This window comes from Trachypithecus francoisi, unplaced genomic scaffold (assembly GCF_009764315.1).
Source record: "Trachypithecus francoisi isolate TF-2019V2 unplaced genomic scaffold, Tfra_2.0 Lachesis_group8, whole genome shotgun sequence".
Lineage (NCBI taxonomy): Eukaryota > Metazoa > Chordata > Mammalia > Primates > Cercopithecidae > Trachypithecus > Trachypithecus francoisi.
The window spans coordinates 29,836,520-29,858,332 of NW_022681473.1; the positions used below are offsets into that span (position 1 = coordinate 29,836,520).

A 21,813-nucleotide genomic window follows, 5' to 3' on the forward strand; every position below is an offset into this window, starting at 1 on the left:
GGACATAAATTATACTTGTGATAATAAAAAAGCTACTACAAAGATTATTGAGCATGTAAAAATGAAGTCAACTTTAGAGACAATAGCAACAAATGTGTATTCACCTCTGAACAAATCAATTCCAGACTCCATACCCCCTTACTTTTTCAAACATTTTGACTATATTCCCTGAAGAAAAGTTTTACAATTAGCAGTACTTCGGGGTTCACATCTTAGGGCAAATTCAAAAAACCTGTTGGCAGTACACAGTATAAATGAATAAAACATATGAAGCATAAAAACAGAAAATCAAAGACACAACTGAAGTCAAATACGGATCACTTCTCTGCAAAAGAAAATATCTGGAAACTCAAAAATATTGAGGAAGACCTGAAGTTACAGGCTTGCTGGCTTCTGGATCTAGGAGCAGGTTTGGAGTAAACAGGGGGAAAGAGGTACAACAGTTTCCTTTAGGGATTAAAGGGAACTAAAAGTAGTTTGTTGGATACAGGAGACTCAAATCAAATTCACTACTTGAAGCTAGGGCTACATCAGGGTTCTTCTACTCATAACGTGAGGCTGATAAAATGCACAATCAAAACCTGTTGACTAAGACTATGATTTTAATCAGCAACCATGGGTCTAGGAAGGTGGGGACCAGAATACTGCCTCAATAACAGGAACAGAGTCAAGCCACCCTCTGACTCCAGGGCTGTATCTACCAAAGTCCCCAATATCAATTGCAAAACTCCTTGGGTGGTGGCGGGGATTGAGGGGGAACTGTGTAAGAGGGAAGACATTAAGCCGGGCGCGGTGGCTCAAGCCTGTAATCCCAGCACTTTGGGAGGCCGAGACGGGCGGATCACGAGGTCAGGAGATCGAGACCATCCTGGCTAACACGGTGAAACCCCGTCTCTACTAAAAATACAAAAAAAAACTAGCCGGGCGAGATGGCGGGCGCCTGTAGTCCCAGCTACTGGGGAGGCTGAGGCAGGAGAATGGCGTAAACCCGGGAGGCGGAGCTTGCAGTGAGCTGAGATCCGGCCACTGCACTCCAGCCTGGGCGACAGAGTGAGACTCCGCCTCAAAAAAAAAAAAAAAAAAAAAAAAAAGAGGGAAGACATTAAAACATAAACTTTCCACTTAAAAGTAAATTGCAGAAGAAAGTTCTGAGACACATGAAGAAATCAAATGCTAAGAAAGCAAGCCACAAAATCAATAATTGTAATAAAAATTCTTTCAGAAGCAATTTATTTAGTGCCATCTGTCAAAGATTGTAAAATAAGTACTTGAGGATATCCAAAAACATAAATGAAAGTAAAAGAGCCATCACAAGAACAAGAAATTAAAAAAAAAAAAAGTATCAGGTAGAAATTAAAAAAAAATTAGAAATCTTAAAAATGACAAATTAAGTAATTGAAATAAAAAGAAACAACAGAATACATTCTAGACAGGGAACAGTGAAGGTATGAATTAGTAAATTGAAAGGTCGCACTAATGAACTACCCGGAATTTCATGCAGGCAGACAAAAAGATACAAACACTAAAAACAAAAAACAAAACAAAACAAAAAACAGAAAAGAGCAGTTAAGTGACAAAGACTGAGGCTGCAATGTTTGCTAATGGAGTTCTGAGGGAAGATGCTAGAGGTAATGGTGGAGAAGCAATACCTGAAGAAACAGTGGCTAAGAATTTCCCAGAACTGGAGATGTATACTCTCATCATCAAAGAGTTTTGAAGGAGTTAAGGGCAGGTGTACTGACTAGCAGGGGGCATAAGGGATCTGTGTAGCTTGCTAAGCATGTTCTAAATCTTGACCTAGGTAGTGGTAACATGGGTATACATGTATATAAAATTTAATTGAGCCTAAAGTTTATGCAAGTTATACCTTGATAAAAAAATTAAACAGAAGAAAGAGCATTAGACCATATAAACACGAATCTATATTAGATACAATGTAAAGAGATAGCATACTATCAATGATAAAAACATAGTCTTTTAAAAATCTATCAAAGGGGGAAAAAAACAGATTACCTCTATGGAAAGACTGAGAGCACACTTAGCAGCTGCAATAAAGGTCAGAAAACAATGAAGTAATATCTTCAAAAAACTGAGGAAAAATAACTGTCTAGAATTTTATATGCTGCCAAACCATCATTTGAGAATGAAAGAGAAGTATTATTTAGACATATAAAGGCTAAGAAATTTTACCATCTATTAAAGATCTCTTTAAAAAGCTCTTGGCCGGGCACGGTGGCTCAAGCCTGTAATCCCAGCACTTTGGGAGGCCGAGACGGGCGGATCACGAGGTCAGGAGATCGAGACCATCCTGGCTAACACGGTGAACCCCGTCTCTACTAAAAAATACAAAAATCGGCCGGGCGCGGTGGCTCAAGCTGTAATCCCAGCACTTTGGGAGGCCGAGACGGCGGATCATGAGGTCAGGAGATCGAGACCATCCTGGCTAACACGGTGAAACCCCGTCTCTACTAAAAATACAAAAACTAGCCGGGCGAGGTGGCGGGCGCCTGTAGTCCCAGCTACTCGGGAGGCTGAGGCAGGAGAATGGCGTAAACCCGGGAGGCGGAGCTTGCAGTGAGCTGAGATCCGGCCACTGCACTCCAGCCTGGGCGACAGAGCGAGACTCCGCCTCAAAAAAAAAAAAAAAAAAAAAAATACAAAAATCTAGCCGGGCGAGGTGGCGGGCGCCTGTAGTCCCAGCTACTCGGAAGCTGAGGCAGGAGAATGGCGTAACCCGGGAGGCGGAGCTTGCAGTGAGCTGAGATCCAGCCACTGCACTCCAGCCCGGGCGACAGAGCGAGACTCGGCTCAAAAAAAAAAAAAAAAAAAGCTCTTACAAGATGCAGTTCATTAAGAAGAAAAGTGGAAGCAGATGGAACCCATGGGATATAAGAAACAAGTTATCGTGAAAATTACTAAAATGTTAACCACTTGTATTTTTAAAGTAATGTTTGAGGGTTTAAAAAGTGTAAAACTCAAACTCTAAACAATAATAAGATAGGTAAGGAAATGTTTAGATGCATGCTAACAACTTTGATATACTCAGTTGGTGCAAAAGTAATTTTATTTTTACCACATTACTTTCAAAAATCCCAATTACTTTTGCATCAACCTATAATAGGAAAAAAAATACTGAATAACACTAAACATAATTGGCAAAATTTAATTTAAAATTTAAAAACAGAAATATAATCTACAGCATTAGAAAAACAGAGGAAAAATAAAAAATAAGGTGATTAACTGAAGGCAGGCACATGGAAAGAAAAGGCAGAGGATAAAAATAAAAATGCATAAAAAATGGTAGAAATAAGTCCACATGTATCAGTAATCACAATAAATATAAATGGATTAAAATCACCCATTAAAAGTAGAGATTATCAAAATGGATACAAAAATAAAATATAGGTAAATGTAGCTTACAAGAGATAGCCCTAACACAAAAACAGAATAAAAAATAAGGGGATAAAAAATAGGTAACATATAAATACACCTCCTCACACATCAAAAATAGGTGGAATAGCAATATTAACAGGCAAGCATCATAAGAGGAAAAAAAGAAAATCTAACACACTAAATTAACAAATATGCTCTGAATGTTCATAGTACAGAAAGTACTTCATTTGTGTATCAAGATGTTCAAACTGATAGTTACATTTTTAGGTAAAATAGTTCAGAGACACTAATATAAGTTATTTTTAAAAATAAATTGATATGTTAATGATATTTATTTACCACCTAAAAGGTCCTTTGTCTAACCCCAAAGAGATGTCCCTAGTCAACAAACATTTATTAAAAATATATTGGGGTGGCCAGGCGTGGGGGTTCACACCTGTAATCCCAGAACTCTGGGAGGCCAAGGTGGGTGGATCACCTAAGTCCAGGGGTTCAAGACTAGCCTGGCCAACACTGTGAAATCCTGTCTCTACTAAAAATACAAAAATTAGCCAGGAGAGATGGTGGGCACCTGTGGTCCCAGCTACTCAGGAGGTTGAGGCAGAAGAATCACTTGAACCTGGGAGAAGGGGGTTGCAGTGAGCCGAGATCACACCATTGCACTCCAGCCTGGGTGACAAGAGCAAAAACTCCACCTCAAACCAAACAAATATATATATATATGTATTTATATTATATATATATATTTTATATATATATATAGAGAGAGAGAGAGGTACTGACTATACAGCAGTGGACAGTAATAACATCATAGATTTAAGATTCCTGACCTCAAGAAGCTTGCTTAATATCCATTGACAAGTAAACTGGAAAATACAGCAGGATAAGGTGAAGTCAGGATGCTCTGGGAATGTTTAGGAGGGGCATCTAATTCAGTTTTTGGAAGGTGAGAAAAGGCTTCCTAGAATACAATGACCACCTAATCTGAGCCTGAAGAGGTAAGGAGGAGACAATCTGCAAACAGGCAGTGATCCAGGTAGAAGGTAATATACTTAGAGTCCTGGAGGCAGAGAGAACAGGAAACTTCAGAGGAACTGCAAATAGTATGCAGAGAAGTCAGGAGAGATTAGGCTGGTAAGATATGCAGAAAGAGACCAAAAATGACCTTTGTATGTCATAGAGAAAGCTACAGTGTCAGATTATATCATCTTACATACTTCTTTAAATGGCAGATGTTTTAGTGGTTAAAACAGATTGTACTTCAAAAGGAAAAAAAAAAAACACACCCTCAAAGGTTTCTGCTATAATCATGGAAGAAACTATAGAACTAGTAAACCCAGCAATTAAATACCTCTTGGATGCCTAGAAAATAGACTCGAGCCACAGAAAAACAAAATGATGCTATATCATCATTTGTGTTCATCAGTATTCAAATTCCAATCACACTTTAAGAACTACAGATTCGACTCCAGCCATATAACTTTCTCTGAGTAACTTGACCTACATAATTTTGTTCATATTCCAGATTCCTATAGTAGGTCTAATTTATTTAAAAATCACTAATTGCATATAAAATGTTACATTACTGCTAATTACTTTTTTAAATTGTGAGTTCCTCTATTTACTAGACTATGAGCTTCTTCACTAGCTGTGGCTTAGACCGATTCCTTGGCAGAGTAGTTACAAGGAACCTCTCCTAATTCAGATATGAGTTTGATTCCAAGCTCTGACAGTTACTAGTGATCTTGACCAAGTTACTTAATCTCTCTGACTCTCAGGAAAATTTTAAGTGTGTGTGTGTGTGTATATATATATATATATATTTTTTTAAGTCTTGGGGCTGGAAGTGTTAACGCTTCACATATACATCTTTATGTAACACTTTACAACATCTCCAGGTAAAAATAAAATGTTAGCTATATAACCATTTAGAATCAAGACACATTTATTCCATATTCTGTCATGTCTACCAGAATCAAGATACGTTTTTTTTTCCATATTCTGTCATTTCTACCAGAATCAAGACACAGTTATTCCATATTCTGTCATTTCTACCAAATCATTCAACAAACATTAACGTATAAGGCACTGTACTAAGCACTGGGTATGAAAACAACAAAAAGAGAAGGTTCTGTCCACAAAGAGTTTAAAGTTGGAGAAGAGTGGAAAAGACTGAGCAGCTAGGATAGAGGGTCCTGGACAGCGTGAGGTGACAGATGGCTTCTCAGCTGTCAGGTTCATAGCTGACTGTTTGAAGAAAGAGATGGCGGCCCTGGAGTGTTCCTGCACCATCTTCTCGTGGTCCATGTCAGTGGCGGAAGTGGAGCGGGCCTGGGGCAAGAGTGCGGGTCCCAGAAGGGGCCAGAGCAGAGGCCCGCTCGGGGGCTGCTCCCCAGCACTGATGCCAGCATCATCCTCCTGTTCATTTGTCCGATGGGCAGCTGCCAGAGCTGAGGACTGAAGTATACAGAGGCTTCCCTTTCTCTTTTTAAATTCTAGATATTAAGTATAGCCTTGGTCAAACACAGTTAATGGTGATGTCTATTTTATTAATGGACTAAGTCCTGAGGCTTTCACAAAATAATTTTGTTCTGGCAAAAATTAAGAATAAAAGTCTTTATGTAAAATGTGCGTGTGGTGGTAGTGGTGGACGAAGAGCTAGTTTTTATCTGTAAGACCAAGTTATCAGATCAACATGAACATTAAAGAAAAATTCCTCTTCTTAGTGCTATGTTGAACCATAATGACAACAATAATCAGAGACAAAAATAATTCAATTGTTTACTCCACAAATATTTACTAGCTGCTCCATGTGAATGACACTGTGTGTGACACTATGATAAAAATAGTAATAAAGTAAGACAGACCTGCTTTAAGAAGTTCCTAATCTGATTGAAGAAGAGTACAACAAGCAGGCAATGACAATCCCATCCAACTAGTACCTACAGCAGAATGGGAATATAGAGGAGGGGCCCCTAGTCAGTGTTTGTCATCCCTTTTCACTCTACACACACACAAAGAAGGATAATATTTGCATGGCCAAAGACCTGAGGCAACCTGGTTGCTAGGCCAGTTGAGGTCCTGCCCTAAGGGGTGACAGCATGAGTAGTAGTTTGAGAAGGGCCCTGTTAGACAAGGTCAACCACCCACACATCCCTCTGGCTTCTTACACTAAGTCTAGTAGCTACTGTATTCGACAGGTTAACACAGAACATTTCCATCACCACAGAAACTTCTACTGAATAAAACTATAATGTATAATTCCATTCACTAATTTTAAAATTCTGATATAATACAAAGATTTAGCAATAAGTGTAAAAAGGCATAATGATGGAATATAATTCAGTAACAAAAGGAATGAACAGCTGATAAATGCTATGACATGGATGAACCTTGATGCTAAATCTGAAAAAATCTAGTCACAAAAGACCAAATATTACATGCTTCTATTTATATGAAACGTAGACAAAAGGCAAAACTTTAGAGACAAAAAACAGATGCGAATTGTCTAGGGATAGAGATGGGAGAAAAAAATGACTGCAATCAGGCAGCAGGGATCTTTTTTGGGGTGACAGAAATGTGTTCTAAAACTGGATTGTGGTGATGGCTGCACAACTCTATATATTTACTAAAGATCACTGAATACTTAAAATAGGTAAATGTTATGGTATGTAAATTATACCTCAATAAAGCTGTTAAAACCATAGTACACCAAAAAAAAGGAAGCTATTTGTGAAATGTACTTTTCAAAATTTTCCATTTTAGCACCACAAACATATACATATTCCCAGAAATAATAGAACCAAAGCGTCTTCTACAGCAGAATCCAGAGACCCATATAACTCTCTAGTGGCATCTAGTGATACAGGATAAGGCTTTCTTCAAAATGGTTTTATTTCTGAATTTTAAACAGTAACAGTATATTAGACATAGTATAAGACTTTCACAAAAACTATTTGAAATTCAGAAAAAAAACCCTTGTCTCATGACATAAGGAACACTGCAGCAACAAGCACCACTGTTAAGCATGCTTACCACGTACATTCTAGGCACTGTGTGTGTAGCTAAGTGCTTGATGGAATTATCTCAGCCTGGTTTTGTTCCATAGTGCTTCATGGCAGAGCAGAAAAATCTCAAATAATTTGAGAAAAAAAAAAAGGTTTTTCACAACCTCAAATACTCTCTTACGAAAGGGGAACAAGAATTTTTTTTTTCTTTTTATTATTTTAACAGATTTGACAGTTCAATTGATGAAAAAATAAACTAGGTCCAGTTTAAACTGAAAATATCTGAAGCACATGCCCCCTCCAAATAAAAAACTTGTAATTAATATGCTGAATGATAGCTCAATTGACCTTTCAAAAGATTTTGAAATTGTGGCTGTTACCTAGCACTTTCAGAGTGTTTTCTGTACTAATTTTATGATGTATAATGTTTTAGTCAATCCTCAGACTGAAATGAAGTACTCTAAGAGTCATTATAGAACTTATTTTCTTAGACTCATGAGTTCAACAAAGATGGAAATAATTTATATGCTATAATACAGTATATTTCAGTTACTTAAAAAAAGAAAATAAAAATAAGTTATCACAGAATTATAAATCCAGGATATTCTGTACCTTAGATTTCATCTAGTTCAACTCACTCCCAGGTAGTTCATGGCAGAGGAGGAACCCCAAAGGAAAAACCATGATTCCTGGGCCAGAGTTTTTCTTTGCACCCTTATCTCCTTGGCATAAAATGTCACGCGTGCACGCGCGCGCGCACACACACACACACACACAGCATTAGTAAAAGAAGCTGTGAATCAGTCTCAGATTTTTGAAAAAACTTAATGGTTTCAAGACTGAACTGCTGTCCATTGAATGTTCTCAAATACTTATCTAGTCTTTGCTTAGAAGTAAACTAGATTCATAATTAGATGCAACACTATCATTTTTCATGAAAATATCAATTTTCTTAATGTACAAAGGTTTAAACTCATTGTTCTATGGTGACCATACATTTTAAAAAATCTCAAAATTCAAACAAACAAAAAACAGTTAATAAGAGAAAAAATCTATGAAAAGTATGGTGTCAGAATATAAATGTTTTTAATATAAAATGAAGGAAGTTATCATAAATATACCAAGAACCAGGCATACTTAAACATATATTGATACCCATGTATACAGTACATAAGTGTTCATGAAAAGCAGCAAATTATAGATCACAAATCACAAAGGTGATGAGCTTAAAAAAGAAGCCAGTGAACTACTAAGAACCAAGGATTAAGATTGCTTTCAATTATTTACTGTGTTTTGGCAAAAACAAATTTCCCTTCAGTTGGCAGAACACAGAATTTTAAGAGCAACCTTCAGGGAAACATGCTCCAGGGACCTAAAATATATCCTGGCCTATCCTACATGAAAATAGCTCACTGTAATCAAAAGGGAAAAAGAACAGAATAATGAGACCATGTGTCTCCTGGCTCTTTATCTTACTGCTCATATTCTAACGGGTGTGAATAACTTATTAGATTGCCAGTGAGCTGGAAGTCTGAAAGATAAATGTGGCCCAAGAATCCCCTCATCTGCTTACCTATAAATTCTCAAAGTGTGAAGAAAGTTAATCTTTTTAAAATAATCCCTAAAAGACTATTCTGTGTCTGAGTAATTATTTAATGACACCAACACCCTGTCATATTGAATATGGAAATAGCCAAAGCTCTATAATTCATCAGAGAAAAGAAACCTAAAAATAGATTCCAATTCATTACATTATTTATAAAGGTAAAACTTTCTTAGATACTGACAATTATTTTAAAATATGGTAGCAGCCATGCAGAGTCAATTGCTCAAAATGCTTTCCAATGGGGTACTGGCTCTTCCATTTACATTATACGCATCTTTCTTAAATTCTAGAAAATTCTCTGCCAAATTTTTCTTTGAAAATTACCTCTTCCCATTTCCCTCTTTTTTATTCTTCTGAAATTCCTATTGGGTTACTGAATAATTTTCATTTTACCCTTCATATGTCAACTTCTCTTTCATATTTTCCAGTGCTGTCTCTATGTGTTACATGCAACCTAATTTCCTCCAGTTGTCCTACCGTTCACAAATTCTTCATTCAGTCCTGTCTAATCACACTTCAGCCCACCCTTGAGGTTTGGGGGTTTTTAATTTGAGGGACATTTTTCATTATTAGAAGTTCTGTTTATCCTTTTCAAATCTGCGTGGACTTTTGTAATTCCAGTTAACTGAAGTTCTGGGATCCTGCTGCTTGTTATGCCTACTGACTTTCACTCCTAAAAGACTTCTTCTACACACATTAGTAAATGTGGGATTGTGACTTTTGCTAAGTGAGACTTTACCTGCAAATTCTGTGTGGTTTGGATTAGAAGCTGTATTCTTCCAGAATAATGGCTTCTACCAGGTAACCCACGGAGGCAATCAGCCCAGGACAACTTCACTTCTACCTGTGGGTTCCCAGAAAATGCAAGTACTATAAATTTGACCCTCAGGAGGACTCTTTACGGGAGTAGGCATTCTTATTCCATATAGATTCAAAATTGATTTGCCTGTTATCACATGGCATTAAATTCCATCCACATGCTGTTAACTCTCAAATTTCTGTCTCCAAGTCAGACTTCACTCCTGAACTTCAACTCCTATAATCAATTGTCTATTGAACACCTTCCCTTGAATGTCTAATATGCATCTCAAATCTTACCACATCCAAATCTTAATCTGATTCTTGATTTCCCTTCCTTGCTCCTTCCACCCACCCCACCACCACCAAAAAAAAAAAAAAAAAAAAGGTCAGAAACTCCAGCCTTCCAGCTCAGGCCTAGTGATGCACATGGCCTCAACTCCCATTCACCACTCCAGATGTGGGGACACTTGGTGATTTCCTTTTCCTTTCTCTGCATTCCAGCACCACTTAACATTGAAAAGATTTACTTATAATATTATATCCGATAGCAAATGCTTTACCCCATCTGTTTAGATGGTCGCATTGATTAGGAGTCCTCAGGCTACTTTAAATTGCCTATAGTTATCTCTTCATACCAGGTTACTCTTAGGGCCTGTTCCTTTCAACATAATGCTACTAATAGGGCTCAGAAATGTATGTAGAAACCACTTCCTGCCCAGGTACAGTGGCTCACGCCTATAATCCCAGCACTTTGGGAGACCAAGGTGGGCAGATCACTTGAGGTCAGGAGTTCGAGATCAGCCTGGCCAACATGGTGAAACTCCGTCTCTACTAAAAATATAAAAATTAGCCAGGCATAGTGGTGCTCGCCTGTAGTCCCAGCTACTTGGGAGGCTGCGGCACGAGAATCATGTGAACCTGGGAGGTGGAGGTTGCAGTGAGCGAGATCGGGCCACTGCACTACAGCCTGGGTAACAGAGTGAGACTCTGTCTCCAAAAAAAAAAGAAAAGAAAGAAAAAAGAAATCACTTCCTATTAAGAAACCATGAATGTGGATATATTTTGGCTTTAGGATAAGGACCCTCACAGACTGATAAACTGCAGATTCGTATTCAAGATCCTTCTAATAATCTATCTGATCTTACAGCCATTATGCCCCCAATGCAGCCAGACCTACCTGTTGTTGCTAAAGTATGTCTCAGTGACATCTTTCTTCCAAGACTTTACACATGTTTTTCTATCTGGATGTCCTTCTCACTTTTTTAAAAAGCCCATTTATTCTACAAGGACCAGTTCAAATACTACCTCATCTGCAAAGCCTTCTTGGATCCTTGTCATGTACCCTGCTTTTGGCTTACTTTCCCCTCTGCCGATACCTTTACTAACTGACCACTTACAGCACTGCAGTTCTATTCCAATTAACATGTTAGTCACAAAGCGAAGCACAAACAAGAACAAACTCAGACATAATCCCCGCTGAGGAATAAAATTTAGTAGTATGTCCAATTAGACTTGGTTGGGTCCATCAAGGACCAGTAATGTTCATTTGGATAACCTCACGGCACCATACCTCCTAACCTCCATAGTGGCTCAACCCACAGCAATTTTTCTCGCCTTTCCTTACACCCCAGACTACCTGAAAGAAGTGAGACCTTGTCCCAAACTCCGCAGCTCATTTGGCTAGGGTTCTCAAGTAAATACTTGTCAGCCCTCTTCCTCATCCCCAAACCTATCATTAGTGGCAAAAGTGATGCCATGAAAGGCTAGACCTCCTAGAATTACAACACGGCTCTTCCAGACTCTGGTGTCCTGCCTACTGCCTAAACTCTTGATACTATTTCATAAGCACTAGACTGGACCACTCAATACCAACATTCGTGTGAGTGACATCTGTGCCTACTAAATCACATTAGGATACCCTGGAAGTCCTTGCCAGGGCTAGTCTCTGGTATTAGACAAATCCTCCCCAGACCATGTTATTCATTCTCTACTTGCTCTTTCCTTCTTTCTTTCCCTTTTTAACACTTGACTTACCATTGCTCCAGGTGAAGCATCATAATGGCTGTGGGGGACTCATTCAGTCACCTCTAATTTCTCCAGTCACCTCTAATTTCTCTATTCTTCTGTCTAACACTCCCTAATAGGTACTGCAGATTCATCCTCTTTCCTCCACAATAGTTTAACCTGATACTGAATGAGTTAAGCACAGAGAAAGACAGCTACACAGGGTGCTAAAAGAGGCTATCCAGTGGCAAATACCTAGAGGGGTGACTCTACCACCACATATGGCAAAGGAAAAAGGGGAAAAGAAAAGGAAAAGTAGCTGCCAGAAAAACAAAAAGTCCCTTTCTCCAGCTTCCTTCACATTAACTGTTCCTCTATCCTTCTGTATGAGCACTGTAACATACTCACCTCTTTTATTCACATTCGTATTTTCTAAGCACCATATTAGTTACTTAAAATCTGGCAAAACGGTTGCCAGAAACAGTGACGTAACACAGCTTTATAGATGGTATTGCATCAAATATTCTCTTAATAATATCAACATTCCAATTCATCTGGTACTAGTTTCTCATTTCAAATTATATCCTGAAAGCACTATGTACAACTTTTAAAAATATATATATAAAAAAATAAATTTCGAACTATACAAAAGTGGTGAGAAAAGGCAATGAAACCACATATCACTTATACAACTGCCAAGTGATTCATGACCGATCTTGTTTCAGTTATACCCCTCCCTACCCTCTCAACCTCCACCAGGGTTATTCTGAAGCTAATCCTAGAGATACTGTCATTTCATACATAAGTATTTCATCTCACATCTCTTCTAGGTGAGATTATTTTTTAAAAATAATCAAAATATAACCAAAATATTATTAAACCTTTAGAATTAATAATCCCTACGCTGGGTGCAGTGCCTTATGCCTGTAATCCTAGCATTTTGGGAGGTCGAGGCAGGAGAATCACTTGAGCCAAGGAGTTCAAAACCAGCATGAGCAACACAGGGAAACCCCGTCTCTAAAAAAACACAAAAAACTAACCAGGCATGGTGGCGCGTGCCTGTGGTCCCAGATACTCAAGAGACTTAGGTGGGAGAATCACCCTTAGCCCAGGTTGAGGCTGCAGTGAGCAGAGATCGCACCACTACACTCCAGGCTGGGCAACAGAGTGAGATCGTGTCTCAAAAAAAAAAAAAAAAAAAAAACCTTAGCATCATTAAATATCCAGCCAGTTTTCAAATGTCCCCATCTGTTTTGTTTGCTTGAATCATAATTAAAATAAGGTCCATACGTTGGCACTGGTCTCAAATCTCTTGTATGCTATAGGTTCGCCCGCCCGCCTCCCCCGAGCTCTTCCCTGCCACCCTGAAATTTATTGGTTGAAGAAACTGGCATATAGAATTCCTCAGTTTAGCTTTTGCTGATATACTTCTGATAGTGTCACTGAACATGTTATATTTCCCCCTGCATTTCCTGGAAAATGACAGAGCTATAGGCTTGAATGTATTTGGTTCAATTTTCTGGCAAGACTGCTTCACAGTGGGAAGCATGTAATATCTGGTTATCTCTCTTTTTGTGATGTTAGCAGCTGTTAATGATACTATTTTACCAGAGATTGCAAAATGGCGATACAGTGACATTCTATGATTCTTCTATCTTTTAACTGCGATATGCTAATAATGAGAAACTTCTCATCAATTACTTCGTTACTCAGAGTTACAGTTTATATAGCAGAAAAGGTAGAGAAAAATGCTTGAGTCTTTCCATTTATTACATTTTCAAAATGAGTTATTTCTTAGCACCCTCTACAGCTAACCAATTATTTTTTTTTCCTTTAGTATTACTGTGAACTTAGGGTTCAAATATATTTAATGTATTGAAATATATTAAATATATTATCCTTATTATCCTTAGTGATCCTCAAACTATCTCATCTATGGCTCCTGAGTCCTTTAAGATGCCCTCAGGAGTTTTTGACAGCTTCCTTGCTTTCTGAACTGACAAGATATTAAAAGCTCATCTGCACATCTCCTGCCCTAGACCTGCAAGTAGCTACTCTCCAAGGAGCCTTCATTTACTTTAGTGGGAACTGATATTTAGAGACTACAGTCTGGGTTCTAGGGGTGCTCACTGCGACTGGATTGGTCCTTGTTTCCAGGCATTGCCAGGGGAAAGAGCTAGAAAATTTACCATCACAGAGTCTTTCCTAACCTTAGAAACTTTTACCTGTTTCTCCTTTTAAACTACACTAGAAATCCAAGCTTCCAATGATACTATCTTAACCAGTCATTTGCTTTATCCCATAAAATACACAAAAAAGCCTTAGAATAACAACACCAACATAACCAGCATAATATGATTACTCTAACAGTTGAGGATTATACTTTTGGAGATGCTTTATCCTTCAGTTATAATCTATTAGGGCATATAATCAAATATCTGACATTTGAAATAGTGCCTTTCTGTATGGTTATGTAAGCAAATTGAGAGAGAGAAAGAGAGAGAGGAAAAAAATGAATTAGAATCACCTGTCTCATTGTTTCAATCTTTAGGACTCGTTTACATTTTAATTTTGTTTTAAACTTGGGCAAAATATGTATATGGTCCCAAAGTCAAAGAGACAAAACAAGATATATTCAGAGAAGTCCAGCTTCCAGTTTCTCCCCAACACTGTTCCCTCCATTACTCTGTAAATAACCATCTATTGTTGTTTTTAAAGTTTTATTTTATCCTTTCTTTTTAATTTCTTAAATATTAGCACTGCCACCTCTTTCTTTGATAAATGATATATACTATACTCACTTGTCTGTACCTTGCTTTTTTCAATGAACATCACTCTACAGCAGTATAGAGAGATATTCCTCATTCCTTTTTACAGTTGTGGATATGTAAAAGTTATTCAACAAATCCTGTACTAACCAACATTTGGGTTGTTTCCACCTTTTGCTATTTCAAACAATGCTGTGATAAACAGCCTAGTGTGTGTTTGTGACTTTTCCTATTTTTGCTGCTGTAACACTGAGACAGATTCCTCGAAGTAAAGCTGCTAGGCCAAAGGGTAAACATAAATGTAATTTTTCCAGATAGTGCCAAATTCTCTTCCCTAGTATTTACACCATTTAGCATTTCCTCCAGCAATGTCCGAGAGTGCCTGCTTCTTCCCTTCCCTCCACAGCCTCATCAAGAGAACAGCTTGTCAAACTTTTTAAATACTGTCAATATAATCGGCAAGAAATGACATTTCAGTAAAGTATCTGCACATTTCTTATCAGTTGAAAGGTTAGGCAATTTTTTCTATGTTTAAGAGCCATTTGCAATTATTTTTCCATAAAACATCTGTTCATGTATCTTACCCATTTTCTTGTTGAGCTGACACTCTTATCGATTTTTTAGGGATATTAACCCTTTGTGATAGAAATCGCAAATAGTCTTGTCCAATTTGTCACTTCTTTTTTTTACTTAACTTGTATTTTTAGCCATGTAAAAGTATCAAATTTTATTTCCCATATTATAATCTGGATTTTGAGTTATAGTTAGGGTGTTTATTCTACTTCCAGGTTCAGAGAAATTCAAGACTTGCACAGTTTCACTTTTATACATTAAATGTATAATTCATTTGTAATTTATCCTTCACATAATATAAAGAATAAATCTAATATCGTCTTCCTTTACTATACACTTAAATTCCATGTGCAACTGCATCTATTTCCTTATTCTCTACTCAGCTGCACAGGTCTGTCTTTTAAGCACCAATCCCAGAGTTTTAATTAGAAATGCTTAATACTATGTTTCAATAATTAGCAGGGCTACAACCCTCATCCGCTGCTCTGCTTTTGAGGGTTTTCCTTGTATTCTACTTATTTGTTCTTTCCAATAAAATTTATAATGAACTTGGCTACCTCCCGGAACACACACACGCCTGCGCACGCGCGCGCGCACACACACACACACACACACACACACACACACAATCATGATAAAGTTATCAATTAAGAAGAATGTCAAAATTATGATGTTGAAACTAAAAGCTGGGTATAAGGACTAAAAGTTGAGGGAAAAGCCTTAAAATATTTTTCACCATTCTGTGCTTGTGTAAGGATATAGGCTGAACCCAGAAAACCTTTGCTACATTATCATGGGAAAATTTTATTTAACCAAACTTACATGAACTACCAAACGGACACAATTTATTTAATTTATAACACATATTGTATAACAGGACAGATTAGAAAAAAAAAAATAACCAAATAACAAAGCACACAGGATATTAGGAAGGTACCTCCTCACCTTCCTTTTTCAGCCATTTCACAACGTTTCCCTCTTCCATTGTAGGAGACAGTGACGGCATTAATATCTTAATGGGATCACCTGAAATTGAAAAAAAGGAAACATCAGCCACAACAAATAATGCACCTCTTGAGGCATCAATATAAGTTCAAGTAAATTAATGTCAAATTCAATTTGAAAAAGAAGGCATTCCAAAGTCTGAAAGATTCCCAACTGGTAAACTAAGTCTCCAGTAAACAGTATGGAAACATAAAATTCAATTTTTTATAACAATAAAAATGTTTTTTGGAATATTTTAAACTCTGTTTTCATAATTCCCCAGTGTTCTATGCATCTTCTCAAGCCAGGTGCTTACAAGTCAAAAAAAAAAAAAAAAAAAGGAGAAAAATTGATTTAGGATTGATTTAGGTTTCACCTCCTCCCTTCCCTTTTGTTTCTGCAAAAAAGATTTATAGGTAAAATGACCAAAGAAAAAGGCAAATAAGAAAACAACAACAACAAAACAACAACAACAAAACTGCAACAACAAAAACATGGTTCTGATGATCTACAACAGAATAATCAAGATCAGACTTTAAGAAATTGGCTGTTTTTATTTTCCTCTACTATTATAGTATTCAAGAATCAAAGGTTCCTACGAACAAGTGTGAAAGGAAAAGTTTGCCTTGTCAAGAATGATCAGAATTTAAGTGGTTAAATTAACCTCACTTTTTGTTGTATACCATAATTCAATTGGGGATCCAGAGAAGTAGACCTCAAACCAGAATGATCTCCCAATGAAGCATAACTACATTTTCCTTAGGTATCAAAAAAGGAAACTCTATGTATTTGTCCAGTAACACTTCCCAATCCACCGTCCAGGGTTACAATCAAGAGCAACATGGCTTTTAGATTACAATTTACTAATAAAATACCATGGTAACAAATACATCCATCCCCTGTAGTTTTCCACAGACCCTATTCTCTCCTCAGATAGTTCAACTGTCCAGACTCAAACAAGCAAAACACTGTAGCATAGCTAACATACTTCAAACATGGAAGAACAGGGCTTCTTTTGTCTCCACTGATGTTTTAGGGTTAAAAGCAAGGAAATTTAGCACTAATGGTAAATGAGAATAAATATTTATCTTGGGAAGCTGAATAACTTGTACTGCATTTTCAAATGGAGATTTCCCATGGCTTCATGATAAAGGCGCTTCCACCTCTTTGAAGTATTTAAGAGAAAGTTTCTGTACCTCTCCACTTTTCCCTCACTCTGAAGGTCTGGAGAAAGAATGCAAGCATGTATACCTGCCTCAGTCCCTTCCTTATTTTAACAACTTCCTAATTATAGACAACCTGCAGTCTCCTCTCAGCTCCTCCACCCACGTGCTAGGCACACATGGCCCTGCCTTTCAAAAGCAGCTCCACAGGCCCACCTCTCTGTGTTCTTGCCATCAGGGCCCAATGGATATGAGGCAGCAATTCGGATATGTGTGTTTGCTTTGGACACACACAGTCTCCCTCTAAAACAGAAAGTTCAAAGTCTAAAGTGGGGTTATACTAAGAAGCCCAATCTTAGGCCACAGATCTAAGGCACATTCTCCAATCCAATGTAACTATCAGCATTTGATCTCCATCTGTCTTATCCTTTCTCTCTCTCCATTGGCACCAAATTCTAAGAAGGTTGGAAAAGTAGAACTATCACTCCTAGTGCCCCAACGATGACACAGCCCAAACCAAAGTCCAAGTCAAACATGCCCATTTCATCAAAGAGAAAACCACAATCCAGACTGATTATAGCATGAGAATCTGCATGCTTAACTCTCAAAGCTGTGCTGACTTAACATCTCAATGTTCCTTACAAACATGGATCATCAATTAATTAATGGTTATTGATAGCTTATATTCACTCAGAAATCCAAATATAGCAAACCAGACATATCAGATCCATGTGGGCATTCTTCATATATGTCTAATCAAATATCCTTATAAACCTTTTCCCCACCTTGAACATGCAGAATTCTTGTATTAAAAAACCACTTTTGCCAAGGTGGGCAGATTTGAGGCCAGAAGTTTGAGACCAGCCTGGCCAACGTGGTGAAACCCCACTCTATCAAAATTTAAAAATTAGCCAGGCGTGGTGGCACATGCCTGTAATCCCAGTTATTTGGGGGGCTGAGGCATGAGAATCACTCGAATCTGGGAGACGGTTGCAGTGAGTCAAGATCACTGCACTCCAGCATGGGCAACAGAGCAAGACTCTGCCTGAGAAAAACAAAACAAAACAAAAAAACCATCTTTACAGGCCGGGCGCGGTGGCTCACGCCTGTAATCCCAGCACTTTGGGAGGCTGAGGTGGGCGGATCACGAGGTCAGGAGATCGAGACCATCCTGCCTAACACAGTGAAACCCCGTCTCCCGTCTCTACCAAAAATACAAAAAATTAGCCGGGTGTGGTGGAGGGCGCCTGTAGTCCCAGCTACTTGGGAGGCTGAGGCGGGAGAATGGCGTGAACCTGGGAGGCGGAGCTTACAGTGAGCCGAGATCGCCCCACTACACTCCATCCTGGGCGACAGAACGAGACTCCATCTCAAAAAAAACCATCTTTACTACTGACAATGAATATTTCAAATGCACACAAAAACAGGTTATCTCTAAGTGCATTATATATTGAAAAACAGGAGGAAAAATAGCCACAATGAGTTTCCTAACTCCTAATTATGAAAGATGGTTATTTTGGAAGACACTGAAGAACAAAGGCCATCCAACTCCAGTCCACCATGATTCTCAATAACTGTAGCTGCAACAGTTTCACTTAATTCCCAAGCTACCTCTAGTTGAAATGCTAATTATAACTAGAAGATAGCTTTAAAAAAACTCTGCATTTTTTACTTAGTAAAATAAGTCCTTGTGAACTAAAATAGGCACATTAAAATATTAAATAGGTAAAAAATAATGCAAACTACTAAGTACAACCATAATGTTTTGTCTATAAAACGCTGGAGAACTAAATTCTTGAGTGAACTAAAATTAGGGAAGTGCACTTAGGGAAAACACACACACACACACACACTCTCTCTCTCTCACACACAGGCAAGATTATAACATTAGTGATGCATCTCCAAATCCAAACCATAACAATCCTAAACTTAATTGCAAGAATTCTTAAAATGTGCATAAAGCTTAACACATTAAATGCATTTGGAGATAATAGAATGAGCTAATACTCTACACTATGTGGTGTGTCTTACTGCCTTTTTCATGTTTTACATGGCTTGATAAAGAAATCAAAAACAGTTGCTTAAAGAATGTACTGTCAGCCTGAACCTCAGCATTATTTTTTTAAGCTCAGAAAACAAATGCACTTGTTTTGGGAAAAAAAAAAAAAAGGAGTGGGGGGTGGACAAAAAAACTCCCACCTTTTAAATGACACCATGGTAAGAGGCCAGCCTCTTTTTGAAAACAAAAGCTTAAAAAAAAAAAAAAAAGGTCCTAATGTGTTCTATCAAAAAGCTGAAGCCAGGTATTATAAACAGAATATTTCATCAATATATACATATTACATTTATATATCAAAGAGTTCCATTTCAAAGAAGCAACTAAATGGACCTCAATGATATTATAGCCAGATTCCAATTTACGACAAATACTAACTTAATTCTCTTAAAGTCTCTCTCCAATATTTGTATGCTTTGGTTCCAATTGTCATGACACAATTCATATTTATTTTATGATTCTATCTCCTATTATAATCTCTCACCTAAGAGACCTTCACATTTCCATTACTCTTGACATTAAGGACAATATTATGAAGCCTCTGCATTTATTAAGTATTATTTTTCAAGTTACCAAATCAAGAACCTCAAAATTTTTCATATTTTAAAAATAAAAAGAACATAATCGTTCCTTAGTCCCCCTTCATGAAATGAACTGAAATTATTTAGCTGAATTATGATAATATAACAATTCTGTAGTAGATCATTATCTTTACTCTGAAATGAAGGTGACAAAAACCAAAGAAAGATATTTTGGACATTTCCATTATTCAATACTATCTCTTGATAGATTATACTCACTTATTACGGAGAGTTAAATGTGCAGTATATTTTGTGGTGATTCTAACTAATCTATCCTCAGGCTTTCATGCTAGAAAAATCATTTCATAAGCATTAATGTGTTAATAAAAGTACATATTTCTTTCTAGTATACCCTCTTTTGATTAGAACACTACATGATATCTTTTCCAGATGTATTTTTCTGACGGGAAAGTAATTACACAATCATAATATCAGCTGGAAGTGACAGGCCTGCACATAATTAATATCTGCCCTTTACAGCTGCTGCCAGCTCTACTAAGATAGTGTGGACTTTTCTAGACTCCTTGGAATGGAATTTTATCCTTTACCTAATATTAATTACATTTGAAATTATACGCAGACTCCCTCCTCATTCCAGTAAGCTGTACATTCTACCATTCTCTTGTCAAATTAAGAAGGCCTTAAGATATGCACCAATTATGTTTCCTACTAATATTAGTTTCCCACAATTGCAGGTAAGTAGTTTGCTGCACTCATTATAAAGGTTTTTCAATTAGTACTCATAAAGTACTCAAAATTTAGTTAAAATTTAACACTTTTGTAGTCACTTTAGTGTTCTGCTCCTTCTTATAAAGCTAACAAATTATACCGAATTGGTTTGTGAAACCTACCCTTCCATAGCAGTTACAAAACATTTTTTAAAATTTTAAAATGACTATTGTAATGTATGTGGTCCAGTAGTTTATATTTAAACGTGCTGATTTTAAAAGTAAAGTCTCATGACTCATGAGAACTATATTACTTTTTTTACATCAGCAGAATGACACAATAAGTTAAAATTTTTTGCTTAGAATATTGCTGTTTTCCCTGCCATTTCTGCTACATGAGCAATTTAGCAATCACTGAATTTTACAGTAATCCCTCTAAGCAATTCCTATATTTCTTCAAATGGGCTCTTCCAATTTTTCTATAGCATAATTCTGACTTCAATTTCAAATATGGTACACTAATCTAATTCTAGTTTCTTATTCCCTAAAGTATTTATTTTATCCTGAGAACAAAATGCTCATACTTCACAGCAAACTCAATTGTATCAAAGCTTTAAATTGATGATCTATATATGAACACTAAAAGGTCTCCAGATTAAAAAAAAAAATTTCATACACGCAAACTCTTAAAATACAAATGCAGAACAAACTGTTTTATGGTTAATATGAAGCAGATTTAAGCTCCATTACTCTGACTAAAGTAAGTAAGGGTATTCAGCAGTTTACATATGGTACAGCTTAAACATCATGCTCCAGTTCATTTATAGGCTCTAGTTCATTTATAATCCAAGCATGCAAAAATCATGAAATGAAGACAGACCAAATGAAAAAGTAAATTACCCAGTACTTTCTTAGTGTGGCTCCCTGTCTCTAACATTAATTTGCTTCTTCGCTAATAGGGAGAGAGACTGTTCATTTAATCGCTTCTCATTCCAATGTCACAACACACTAAATAAAACGGAGCCTTCAAAATTGCTGTTCAAATAAAACAATTCTGCCATCTGCAGGCTGGATAAAATAAAGCAGAACAAAGTAAAAGTAATTTAAAAATCAGCACTAGGCACATAGTAACACTTGGAATAAAGGCAGTTACGTTATTTTTTATTTTAAATGAGCGTTTGTCATATAAGTCTTCTTTGTTCAAAGAGT

The 21,813-nt window shown here is 37.1% G+C and overlaps 1 protein-coding gene across 3 annotated transcripts in view; it reads right to left on the bottom strand.

The window, feature by feature from the left end:
• PDHX (pyruvate dehydrogenase complex component X) overlaps nt 1-21,813 on the bottom strand; it is a 94,203-nt gene that overhangs the window by 62,792 nt on the left and 9,598 nt on the right. For all 3 annotated transcript variants that reach the window (XM_033207745.1, XM_033207746.1, XM_033207744.1), the window contains exon 2: nt 16,098-16,178. In XM_033207745.1, coding sequence (XP_033063636.1) covers nt 16,098-16,178 — 81 coding nt within the window. The remainder of the gene's footprint in view (nt 1-16,097; nt 16,179-21,813) is intronic.